Source organism: Chionomys nivalis, chromosome 26 (assembly GCF_950005125.1).
Source record: "Chionomys nivalis chromosome 26, mChiNiv1.1, whole genome shotgun sequence".
Taxonomy (NCBI): domain Eukaryota; kingdom Metazoa; phylum Chordata; class Mammalia; order Rodentia; family Cricetidae; genus Chionomys; species Chionomys nivalis.
Genome location: NC_080111.1, coordinates 34,141,150 through 34,154,403, shown reverse-complemented (window position 1 = coordinate 34,154,403; position 13,254 = coordinate 34,141,150). Strand labels below are relative to the sequence as shown.

The window sequence follows — 13,254 nt, the reverse complement described above, 5'->3', positions numbered from 1 at the left end:
GAGACTAGGCAAGAGAGAAAGGCTGGAAATAGGCTTTGCAAATGTGTTTTGCCTTCAATTGTTAGCTTGCAGTTTCTCCTACACTTCCAAAATGATTGAGTGTGATTTGACACAATCAATGAAATAATCCCCTTTACTGCCTGAGATGCTTTCAGTTTGAGGATTTAATCAGAATACTATAAAATCAGGTTAGCACAATTACAACACAAAAGTTGATTTTGTTTGTCAGTATAAGAATGATGTCTTTTGCCAGAGTGTGGAAGATATCAAGGTTTTTTTTTCCTTTTTTTCTTTTTCCATTCAATTATTTACACCTCCTTCCCTCTTCCCTATCCACTCCAACTCATCCACACCCTCTCCTCCCTCTCCCACCCTGCTTGAGAGAGGGCAGGCAACCCTGCCCTTTGGGAAGTACAAGGCCATCCCCCTACATCCAAGCCTAGGGACCTGTGCATCCATATAGACTAGGGTCCTAAAAAGCCAGAACATGTGGTAAAAATAAGTTCCAGTGTTTTTTCAATGGCTTCTCAGTCAGCCCCCATTGTCAGCCACAATCAAAGAGTCTGGCTTGATCACATGCTCATTTGGACCCAGTCCAGCTAGACTTGATGTGCTCACATTCGAACAGAAAGTGTAGAATATATATGCATTAGAGTACTACTCAGCGGTAAAAAAACAAGGACATCTTGAATTTTGCTTGCAAGTGGATGGAAATAGAAAACACTATCCTGAGTGAGATAACGCAGACCCAAAAAGATGAATATGGTATGTACTCACTCATTTGTGGACTGTAGCCATAAACCATGGTCATTAAGCCTATAGTTCACAAGCCTAGCAAAGCCAAATAACAAGGTGAATCCAAAGAAAAACATTTATAGATCCTACTGGAAATTGGAAGCAAACAAGATTGCAGGGCAAAAGTTGTGAGCATGGGGGAGGGGACAGGCATGGGGGTGAGGTTGGGGGAAATTGGAGAGGGGGAGAGGGAAGGGTGAAGGGAAGGACTGGCAAGAGCTTTGGGGAGGTAGAGGGTAGAGATGGCGGAAGGGCGGATATAGGAGCAGGGAAGAAGATAGCTACATTAAGGCATCCATTTTAAAGTTGGCAAGAGACTTGGCTCTAGAGGGGATCCCAGGTGTCCATGGGGATGTTACCAGCTAGGGCCTTGAACAGCAAGGGAGAGGGTGTTTGAGCAGTCCTTACCCCACAATCATGCTGATGATTATCTTGAATATCACCATAGAATCTCCATCCAGCGATGGATGTAGATAGAGACAAAGACACACATCAGAGGAATGGACTGAGCTCCCAAGGTCCAGTTAAAAGGCAGAAGGAGGGAGAAGATGAGCAAAGAAGTCAGGACCACGAGGGATTGGTCTACCAACTGAGGCAGATATCAAGATTTTTATGTGACAAAAAGTAGAAACTTGAACATAATTAACTGTTCTTATAAGACCAGGAAAATGAAAATGTAATGGCAGAAAGTGGGTATTGAGATCATAGGATTTCATTTGAAAATAAACTTGATAAAAAAAAAACAAAAACCCAAGCACACCGGGCAGGGGTGACATACACCTTCAATCCCAGCACTTGGGAGGCAGAGGCAGGTGGATCTCTGTGAGTTAGAGACCAGCCTGGTCTACAAGAGCTAGTTCCAGGACAGGCTCCAAAGCTACAGAGAAACCCTGTCTCAAAGAACAAAGAACAACAACAAACCAAACCTGAAGTCTTTTGTCTGATTTTTTTTCTTTTTTTTTTTTCTTTTTCTTTTTGGTTTTCCAAGACAGGGATTCCCAGTGTAACAGTCCTACCTGTCTTAGAACTACTGGAACTAGCTCTTGTAGATGAGGCTGCCTCTGCCTCCCCAGTGCTGGGATTAAAGGTGTGTGTCGCCACCATCCAGATTTTGTGTATATTTTAGCTCCAAGATTTTTCTTATTCTGCCTATGCTCTAGAAATTTAGTAATGCCAAGTTAAAATATAATGGGCTAATGTCTTTAATGGAATATTGAAGCTGTTCAATGATTATCACTGATGACTCTTTTAGGTGTACAGTAAAAGTACCCAAGGAGGGCAGAAATAAATGAAAATAAAAAGGTAGCTTCAAAGGGCATTTATGTGTTAATACAGGCAGGAATTTTCAAAGAGTTTATAATCATTACAGAAAAGCCATTACTGTGCAGTGGAAGCTTATCAAGGCGCCCCAAGGGTAAGACTCCATATAAAGAAACCTTCAGTTTAGGGATGGTTGAGCAAATTGATTCATAGTCACAGGAAGCTACTTCATTCAAAACCTGCACTTGTGGTACAAGCTCGTTAGTGTTCTCTACATTAAAAAAAACACTCTACTTCTCAGCATCACCAGTAATGTGCTGGTCTTGGGAACATGAAATAATCAAAATTTAAGATCATGGCTTTTTAGCTTATGGTTAGAGTTTACCATTGTTGCAGGCATCTGTGTTTGGCTGAGTCAGAAGCCCAGCGAGGAGACAGAGTTCATTGCATGAAACTGTGAGGACTGAAGCTGGGTGTCTTCTTGTTTCTTTTCCTCTCTTGTTCCTTTAGGGCCTGCCACCCAGTTCTTAATTAAATTTCACACATGGAGGCTTACTTTTTTCTTATAAATGCTTGACTTTGGCTTGTTACGAGACAGGTTGTTTTTAACTTAATTGTTCTCTCTACAGTTTCCTCCTGGCCTTTATCTTTATTCTGTATTCCTCTCTTTATTTCTTACTCCATGGCTTGCTGTGTAGCTGGATTAAAGGCTCCTGTTGTTTTCTCCTTCTGTTGCCTCTTATTTCTTTTTTCCTCCCAGATTTTCCCTCCCATTGATTCTCTTTTCCTTACAGCCCTCTCTGTCCTTTCTTGTCATGTGACATGTTACTCAAATGTTTTAGACCAACCAGTTATTTTCGATAGGCAAAGTATCACAGCTTCACAGAGCTAAACCAATGCAGCAATTCTTTGCATCATTAAAACAATTGTTCCACAGCATAAATAAATATAACACATTTAAAAATGTGATTTCACAGCACAGTCGGTTCCATTTTGAACCCAAAGATGTTAAGATACCAAAGTTACGACACAACTTCCATGGAGACCAAGCTGCTTACAGTGATGGGAAGTTACCAAAGAGAGAAATACATGAGAACTTGCAAGGATAGGGCCATTTAAGTCATTTGAAACTGAAGCCCATACATCTGACAAGAGAGCTATAGGATTTGATGATTGTCTTGCTCTGCTTCACTCTTGCCTTGGTTCAATCTTCCCTTACTGTGTCTTTATTTATCTCTTTTGGAATGTTAATGGTATTTTGTGCCACTGGTGTTAGAAAGAGTTAACATGTTTTCAGGTTTTACAAGATGTTGCTGTGAACAGATTATCTTGAGTGCCAGAGGAAACATTACACATTTGGACAGTGTAGGGACCATTGCAGATGAGGATCATTAAATGTCTATCCTTGAAATGACAAAATGCAATTTTTCCATTGTTGACTATGAACCAATAGTGGCTGGTGTCAGAATGAACTTGATTGAATGAACAGACTCCCAGAAAAGATCACGTATTTGAACAAGTTTCTCTCCTTGGTGGCTTTCTTTAAACTTCCTGTGAATCTTTAGTAGGAGAAGCCTGTCTAGATGATATTCCTCATTATACATAATGAGTCTCAATACCATGAACTAATTTCCTAACATTTATATCTACTATTTTGTGCTTGATATTAATTAGCCAACTTCCTCCTTATACTGAAATTTTTTTGCCATCATTATAGGTTTGATCTCTACATTCTATATCTTACCTATATTCTATAGGTAAAAATGAGATATTTTTATTGGGTGATAGCCCTGTAATATAGATTTTTTATGTATCAAGTATATGCTGCTGTGCTGAGCTTCACGTATATCTTGAATTTTAAAATTTGAAAGAGGGTATCACTCTGATTCCCAGGATACCATGTATTTACGACATTAATACTGTCTGAGCATTCTGAGTCAGTTAATTGCAGGTGCATGAACTTCTTCTAGTTTGTTATGTTTGATTTGATTTTTTAAATCAATATGACTATTTTATATGTCTGCATGGATATTCATTACCTGGGTAGCTGGTCATCAAGGTGATCTAAATATCTCAGAATTCCTCATCATAGAACAATGGAAAGTTGTGATCCCCATGTAAGTACTGGAAAATGTGCCCAGCTCCATTCAAGACCAGCAAGAACTCTGAATTACTCTACCTTCTCTCCAGCTCTTTGTTGATTATTCATGACCAACATGTATATTTCTTGTGTTTTCATCTGTGCATTTTAACTGCTTTACACATGAAGTTCCTTTCTACAAAATGTTATTAGACTTACAGTTTCAATTATGACACTTGAGATATCTGGAAAATGAATACAGAAGTAGAGTGAATGGAAAATTATTTAGAAGAACTTCAATAAAAGCCTTTCAGTTCTTTCTATCCCATTTGTTTGTTTCACTGATTTTGACACTGGAGACCATGTCTTAATGTGTACTTCCATCTGTCCTGGACCTGATTGATAGCATAGACTTGACTGGCATTCAACTCAGAGACAAATATACCCACCTCTGTTTTCTGAGTGTTGTGTTTAAAGGCACAATGCAACAATACACTCAGGGTGTCCATATTACTTTTTTGTTTGGTCTGTAACTCTTCATACAATTTTCTCATGCATACTATATAGTGTTGATCTTTTTTGTTGTCTCTTGCTCTCAATAGACCTTGCTCTTATAACAGAGTTGACTCTGCTTTTCAATTTCCCTCTAAAGTGACTGTCTATGTCATGGCATAAGAGTAAGGAACAACAGAATCATCTGTCTACACCTTGAAAGAAGTATGCATTTCCATCTTTGTCACTGTGGTTCTTTCCATTTTACACATGTGTGGTGTATTTCAGAAGGCAGTGACCTATGATGATGTGCACATCAACTTCACCCGGGAAGAGTGGGATTTGCTGAATCCTTCCCAGAAGAATCTCTATAAAGATGTAATGCTGGAAACCTACAACAACCTCATTTCTATAGGTAAAAATGAATTTCCTTCATGTTTCAAAATATGGAAACAACTTTTCCATGGTTAAGGATGTTGTTCTCCAATTTGATTTAGAAAGAAGAATGAGGTGAATACAGCAGTCATAGATCTTAGGTGCACTTAAGATATTAAGCTAAATCTTGCACATTGTTAAATGATATAACATATATTCTGGTCCTGTATTTTAGGATACATTTGGGAAGACCATAACACTGAAGAACTTTGGCAATGTTCTAAAAGATATGCAAGGTAATTTTCATGTGTAAGTTGATAACAATGTGCCTCTGATGAGACTGCACTTTGTCCTAGAACTTTTAAATAAAAGCAGCAATGCAAATAAGCACAGCTTTAAGTGCATAGATGGTTATGAAATACTCACAAATCGGCCGGGCGGTGGTGGCGCACACTTTTAATCCCAGCACTTGGGAGGCAGAGGCAGGTGGATCTCTGTGAGTTTGAGACCAGCCCAGTTTACAAGAGCTAGTTCCAGGACAGGTTCCAAAACCATAGAGAAACCCTGTCTCAAAAAACCAAAAAAAAAAAGAAGAAGAAAAGAAATACTCACAAATCCATATACCTCAATTTCATGTATATGAATTATTCTTCCTTTCCTATGTGTATCAGACACTACACTTGATATAAGCTTATGAGCATAGAGACATGGAAAGATTTAACATACCTTTCTTAAGAACAAAAAGAAGATAAGCAATAGTTCCCATGTAGAGTATACTTGTTGAATTTGATTCAAGTATACAATACTGATGGTTTTCTACAATCATTATTAATATAAAAACATTACAAAAATGCCCCATGAATTCTAAGTCTGTGCAAATACTTCTGAATGTCCTACTTCACTTAGCAAATGAAATATGATTCACAGTATAGTAAAATTTATGAATGCAGTAAAGTTGGTAAAGCTCACAGTGTATTCAGTTGTCTTCAAAAGTGTGAATAATATGATATAAAAATATTTTTGTAAATGTGAAAAGCTAAACCATGAAAAAAAGGAATTTATCATCGTACTTATTTTCCTAGATGCAAACTGTCCCCAAATTAAAAAGCAAACATGATTTTAAATGGAGTTATGAAACCTTAATAACTTATTCCTATTTAGAATTGGAACAAGTTACAAAATAAATTCATACAGATATAAGGTTCAACAGTGTATTGAATGTGGTAAAGCTTTTAAATGTGCCAATTATCCTTGCAGGATTGAAAGAAACCAAAATGGTGAGAAGAAACTTTCAGTGTATACTCAATGTGTTAAAGCCTTTTCTGATGACAGCCACTTTCTAAAGAATGAAAAAACACATACTGGAGAAAAACGGTCTAAAATTAAGCAGTGTGGGAAAGCTTTTGCATATCACAGTTATATTCAAGTGCTTAAAAGAAAACACACTGGAAATAAACCCTATGAATATAATCAAGGTGATAAAGACTTTGTTCTTTATGAAACTCATCAAAGTCATAAAAGAACACATACTGGAGAGAAACCTTATGAATGCGATCAGTGTGGTAAGGCCTTTGCATGTCACAGTCATCTTCAAAGTCATAAAAGAACACATACTGGAGAGAAACCATATGAATGTAATCAGTGTGGTAAGGCCTTTGCACAACACAGTAATCTTCAAAGGCATAAAAGAACACATACTGGAGAGAAACCCTATGAATGTAATCAGTGTGGTAAGGCCTTTGCAAATCTCAGTCATCTTCAAAGGCATAAAAGAACATATACTGGACAGAAACCGTATGTATGTAATGAGTGTGGTAAGGCCTTTGCACAGAACATTGCTCTTCAATACCATAGAAGAACACATACTGGAGAGAAACCCTATGAATGTAATCAGTGTGATAAGGCCTTTGCACAGAACAGTGCTCTTCAATACCATAAAAGAACACATACTGGAGAGAAACCCTATGAATGTAACAGTGTGGTAAGGCCTTTGCACAGAACAGTGCTCTTCAATACCATAAAAGAACACATACTGGAGAGAAACCCTGTGAATGCAGTCAGTGTGGTAAGGCCTTTGCTCGACATGGTGCTCTTCAAATGCATAGAAGAACACATACTGGAGAGAAACACTATGAATGTAATCAGTGTAATAAGGCGTTTGCATGTCACAGTGATCTTCAAAGGCATAAAAGAACACATACTGGAGAGAAACCATATGAATGTAATCAGTGTGGTAAGGCCTTTGCACAACACAGTAATCTTCAAAGGCATAAAAGAACACATACTGGAGAGAAACCCTATGAATGTAATCAGTGTGGTAAGGCCTTTGCTCGACATGGTGCTCTTCAATACCATAAAAGAACACATACTGGAGAGAAACCCTGTGAATGCAGTCAGTGTGGTAAGGCCTTTGCTCGACATGGTGCTCTTCAAATGCATAGAAGAACACATACTGGAGAGAAACACTATGAATGTAATCAGTGTAATAAGGCCTTTGCATGTCACAGTGATCTTCAAAGGCATAAAAGAACACATACTGGAGAGAAACCATATGAATGTAATCAGTGTGGTAAGGCCTTTGCACAACACAGTAATCTTCAAAGGCATAAAAGAACACATACTGGAGAGAAACCCTATGAATGTAATCAGTGTGGTAAGGCCTTTGCACAGAACAGTGCTCTTCAATACCATAAAAGAACACATACTGGAGAGAAACCCTGTGAATGCAGTCAGTGTGGTAAGGCCTTTGCTCGACATGGTGCTCTTCAAATGCATAGAAGAACACATACTGGAGAGAAACACTATGAATGTAATCAGTGTAATAAGGCCTTTGCATGTCACAGTGATCTTCAAAGGCATAAAAGAACACATACTGGAGAGAAACCATATGAATGTAATCAGTGTGGTAAGGCCTTTGCTCGACATGGTGCTCTTCAAAGGCATAAAAGAACACATACTGGAGAGAAACCCTATGAATGTAATCAGTGTGGTAAGGCCTTTGCACAGAACAGTGATCTTCAAAGGCATAAAAGAACACATACTGGAGAGAAACCATATGAATGTAATCAGTGTGGTAAGGCCTTTGCTCGACATGGTGCTCTTCAAATGCATAGAAGAACACATACTGGAGAGAAACACTATGAATGTAATCAGTGTAATAAGGCCTTTGCATGTCACAGTGATCTTCAAAGGCATAAAAGAACACATACTGGAGAGAAACCATATGAATGTAATCAGTGTGGTAAGGCCTTTGCACAACACAGTAATCTTCAAAGGCATAAAAGAACACATACTGGAGAGAAATCCTATGAATGTAATCAGTGTGGTAAGGCCTTTGCAAATCTCAGTCATCTTCAAAGGCATAAAAGAACATATACTGGACAGAAACCGTATGTATGTAATGAGTGTGGTAAGGCCTTTGCACAGAACGTTGCTCTTCAATACCACAGAAGAACACATACTGGAGAGAAACCCTATGAATGTAATCAGTGTGATAAGGCCTTTGCACGACATAGCCATCTTCAAAGGCATAAAAGAACGCATACTGGAGAGAAACCCTATGAATGTAATCAGTGTGGTAAGGCCTTTACACGACATAATCATCTTCAATTGCATAAAAGAACACATACTGGAGAGAAACCCTATGAATGTAATCAGTGTGGTAAGGCCTTTGCACAGAATAGTGCTCTTCAATACCATAAAAGAACACATACTGGAGAGAAACCCTGTGAATGTAATCTGTGTGGTAAGGCCTTTGCTCAACATGGTGCTCTTCAAATGCATAGAAGAACACATACTGGAGAGAAACCCTATGAATAATATCAGTGTGATAAGGCCTTTGTAGACTCCTGTACGTTTAAAAGGCTTAAAATGTAACATACTCTAGAGATATCTGTGAATGGAATGTGGTAAATTCTTTTTCACAATAATCTCCAGATACATAATATGAGCCCTTCTGTAGAGAAACCCTGAAGTTAATTTGTGTATTTTTCAAAAACATGAGAAAAAAATTCATACTGTAGTGAAACTCTTTAAATTAATTCAGTGTCATAATATTTTGTGCTTCATATAAGAGTAAGACTTTGTGTAGTCATCTGAAAAAGCTTGTGCATATTATCATAATCTTTTGGACCTGAGGAAAAAAATGGGGGCTTCTTTTAAATTGTTCTTTCAAATGTTAAGGCACTTACAGTCAGTTAACCAAAATCAGTTATTGTGTAGAAAAAAAGTTAGATAATGTCAACAATTTGTTTATGCATCATTATATCTCTCTTTATTTTAGTGAACCAGCAAAGTAATGGATAAATCCTTATTGGTTACAGGAAGGGTATTCCAACTTTGATCTTCAAACCAGAGCCAAAGGAAAGAACTTTGTCTCTGAATCTAGAACTATATAAGAAAACAACACTCCCTGAAAACAGCCAAAACATTAAAAAGGCCCAGTGAAAGAAACACAATTTGGCTCTCAAACCAGAACCATAAAATCCTAAAAGTTTCAACAATGTTTTTAAGCTCAAAGAATAACATTAACTGAAATACGAGAGGCATGAAGAGTCAAATCTCTCATACGTTTACTTGTATGTTTTGTATAAAAGTGTCCTTAGAAGTTGAGGGTATAATTATGGTTATCAGAAGATTGGGAGTGGTCATCAGGAATTCTAGAATTGCTTCCAGGGACGATGTTCTTTCTATGGGATATTATTATGGTAAAATGATGGTTAAATTTCAAGATTGCTGTTTTGGATAATTGCAAATGGTTTCTAAATATTCGTTAGGGTTCTTCTGAAGTTCTTATTTGGAATTCTGGCCAGAATGTTGTAAGAAGGTGCCTCATATCTGCAGCTTGTACCCATAAATCAGTCTCATAGTGCTATCAGCATCATGCAGTCATATCAACCAGGTAGAGACATTGGGGGACCCCAATATATTCTTGGAAGCTCTTTTTGTTGAAAATGTAAGCATTATTCATGTAGACATATTTTCAGTGAAAGATAAGATATAGACAAAATGGGCATGAAGGAGAGGAAAATGTTCCTTTAAAATTGATCTTCTTTCTGTCTCATACCAGAAGGCTGTTGACATGAGACAGAGTTTTGAATTTTTCTTTTAACATCATGCTTGGATTTAGAGAAGGATAGACATTGTCTAATTCTAAAACCATTTCTGATTCTGAAGTAGAAATATAACACAAAAAGACATCTTCTAAAGCTGTAGCCCATACAAAGCACCTAACAGATTATCTCTCTGGGGGTGTGCCTCCTCACAGATTTACAGGTCAGTATCTGCCCCCTTCCCGAGAGACAAAGCATAAAATGTGTCAAACAGAACAGAAGAGACAGATCAGCTACTACTGGTGATGGAAAAATGAAAAATATTCCAGATAGTGAGAACAGTGTAAGCCATGGCTTAGAGGCTGCAGCAAAGTCAGCAGGACCTTTAGAGCCATTCATCCCTGTGCCATCAGAGCAGCAACAGCACACATCTGCCCTAAGCCAGAAACTCTGGAAGGAAAACACACTGTGTTTTGACAGTCTTCCAAATAATTCCAGTATGTGTGTAAGTTTTAGAACCTCTGATCCAGGCTACTAGCTCTCAAATGCTGTTTGCAGGTCACTTCTCTGTGATAGGATCAGAGGTGAAGTGGATGTAAGATCAGATAAGTTTGGAAGTGCATAGTCTACATTGCTTTTGGAGAGCTTCCGATAAACATTAGCCATTTAAACGTTTTAAGAAGTCCTACAGTAAAGACCTTTATTTCTCATTCAGCTGTGGCTCTCTGTGATCCTCCCTATTCACATTTCCATAAATACCCTCTTAGGGAAATTATCCTCACTATTCACATGGATGCAATGTAACCTACAGAAGATGAGGAGACTGTCCCCAAGTCACAGAACTTGTATCCATGTTGAAAAAGATCCTAAAAATTTTTGATATTTGCTGCGGAGCCAGAGGAGGAGGGGAGAGGTCCAGAGGACACCAACATGAACAAGTTGAAATCATCGCAGAAGGATAAATTTTGTCAGTTTATGATCTTCACACAATCTAGTTAAAAAACTGCTGTGAGTTGTCTTTCTCAAAATGACTGGAAGTTAGATGTTGCAACAGATAATTTTTTTCAAAATCCAGAACTTTATATACCGGAGAGTGTCAAAGGATCATTGGACAGGAAGAAGTTAGAACAACTTTACAATAGATACAGAGATCCTCAAGATGAAAATAAAACTGGAATCGATGGCATACAGCAGTTCTGTGATGATCTGGCCCTCGATCCAGCCAGCATTAGTGTGTTGATCATCGCATGGAAGTTCAGGGCAGCCACACAGTGCGAGTTCTCCAAACAGGGGTTCATGGATGGCATGGCAGAGTTAGGATTTGACAGCATAGAAAAACTAAAGGCCCAAATACCCAAGATGGAACAAGAATTGAAAGAACCAGGACGATTTAAAGATTTTTACCAGTTTACTTTTAATTTTGCAAAGAATCCAGGACAAAAAGGATTAGATCTAGAAATGGCCATTGCTTACTGTAACTTAGTGCTTAATGGAAGATTTAAATTCTTAGACTTATGAAATAAATTTTTGTTGGAGCATCATAAACCAAAAGACATGTGGAATCTTCTGTTAGATTTCAGTTCAATGATTGCAGATGACATGTCCAATTATGATGAAGAAGGAGCATGGCCTGTTCTTATTGATGACTTTGTGGAATTTGCACACCCTCAAATTTCTGGGACAAAAAGTACAACAGTGTAGCACTAAGGAACCTTCTAGAATGTACATAGTCTGTACAATAAATACAACGGGAAATACACAGTCAATTTCTGCTGGCTGGACCAAACTGAAGATCAGTCCTCACAGTTCAGACTGAGGGTTGAGACCAACTTTAAGGATACATCTTGGATCATATCGTACTCATTCTTCTACTGGTGGTTTGGGCTTGTCTTCTAGTCTGGGCCACTCTGAACATTTATAATTCCAACATTGGATTTCATCTTATACCTGTGGACCATCTTAGTTTGTCTTCCCATAAGTCATAGAAGCTTGATAGTGATTATTTTGAGGTTTCCATTCTTGCATAAAGCACAATGCTGTCTTCATCAGAAAACAGTTTGGCATAAGAATTAAACATAATAATGAACACCACAAACAATTTATAAAAACTTCTTAAGTATATGCTTTGGGCTAGTTGCAAAGACTATGCTGGTAGCCCTTCAAAGGAAAGGGATTTATCTGAGTGTACCGGATATGGAATGGTGTTTGCTTTGAGGGAATTCTGGCAAACTACATGTACTGTTGATGTGAGTGGAGTAGTTGATGAAAGAAATGTCAAAATAACCCACATATGACAAATTTAGAATAACTTGGTGACTACCTGAAATATGTCTTGTGTTTCAGACTCTCACAAAGGTTCTACAGAACAGTCTGTAGTTGTCCTACCCATGTTTGTATGCAGTGGTCCTACAGGGAACTTTATTTAAAAAATATTGTACTAGAATATAATGTTAGATTCCACTCATGTGCATCACAGCACAGAATTGGAATTCATTATGTTCTGAAATGCTTCTATGCCTTTCGAATAAGTTAAATTATTTTGTTTATTTTGAATGTTTTGGATTGTTATACAATACAATGTTCTAAATTTAGGCATGAGGGTTTAGTTTTTGTGTTTTTAATTTTTTTGTCATCGCACTATGGAACATAATGCAATTCACTTAATTTATTAGAAGATAGTAGGATTTACATTTTCCAAGTGGTTGTGATGAGCCGTGAAGTTCAATATTTATCATATCGGCACTGCTCTTTCGGGCGATACTCCAGCCTTTTTGACCTCTTGTGTTGAAATGGCTGTACTGCTAAATCACTGTGGTTGCCAAGTATTTACTCTGAGAGCAGAGGTTTTCAAAGGAGCGAGTGCTGGTGCAGAATACCAATGGCTTCTGTTCTAGAAATTATTTGAACTTTTGATTGTTTTCATATCACTCGCATTTGCTATTTCCACACAAAGCAGATTGTATTTTATTTTTTTCTTGACAGGACCCATGACTTGCTCTCCTAATGAACATGCTTGTTTCTCTGGTAATATACTGACATGTGAAAAGGGCATACTTTAAATATTTTCATGAATTTAAAATGACGAACTTAGGTGTTGGATGATTGGCCTTTGATAGGGACAGTTTGCTCCACGTGTCCAGCTCCTCTTCAGGGCACAAAGGATGTGCTTCGGAAGAGCAGACCATTTCATGCAGATATGGA

The 13,254-nt window shown here is 37.8% G+C and overlaps 1 protein-coding gene and 1 pseudogene across 1 annotated transcript; both read left to right on the top strand.

The window, feature by feature from the left end:
• Positions 1 to 4,897: 4,897 nt before the first annotated feature.
• Positions 4,898 to 8,650, top strand: LOC130866839 (zinc finger protein 431-like; the record flags this gene model as incomplete). The annotated part of the gene is made up of 5 exons (XM_057758459.1): positions 4,898 to 5,042; positions 5,238 to 5,298; positions 6,335 to 6,737; positions 6,989 to 7,072; positions 7,157 to 8,650. Coding segments are annotated over exons 1-5 (2,187 nt in total), but the record flags the coding sequence as incomplete, so codon positions are not given.
• Positions 8,651 to 10,983: 2,333 nt separating this feature from the next.
• On the top strand, positions 10,984 to 11,801 carry LOC130867026 (DCN1-like protein 1; annotated as a pseudogene).
• The last annotated feature ends 1,453 nt before the right edge of the window (positions 11,802 to 13,254 follow it).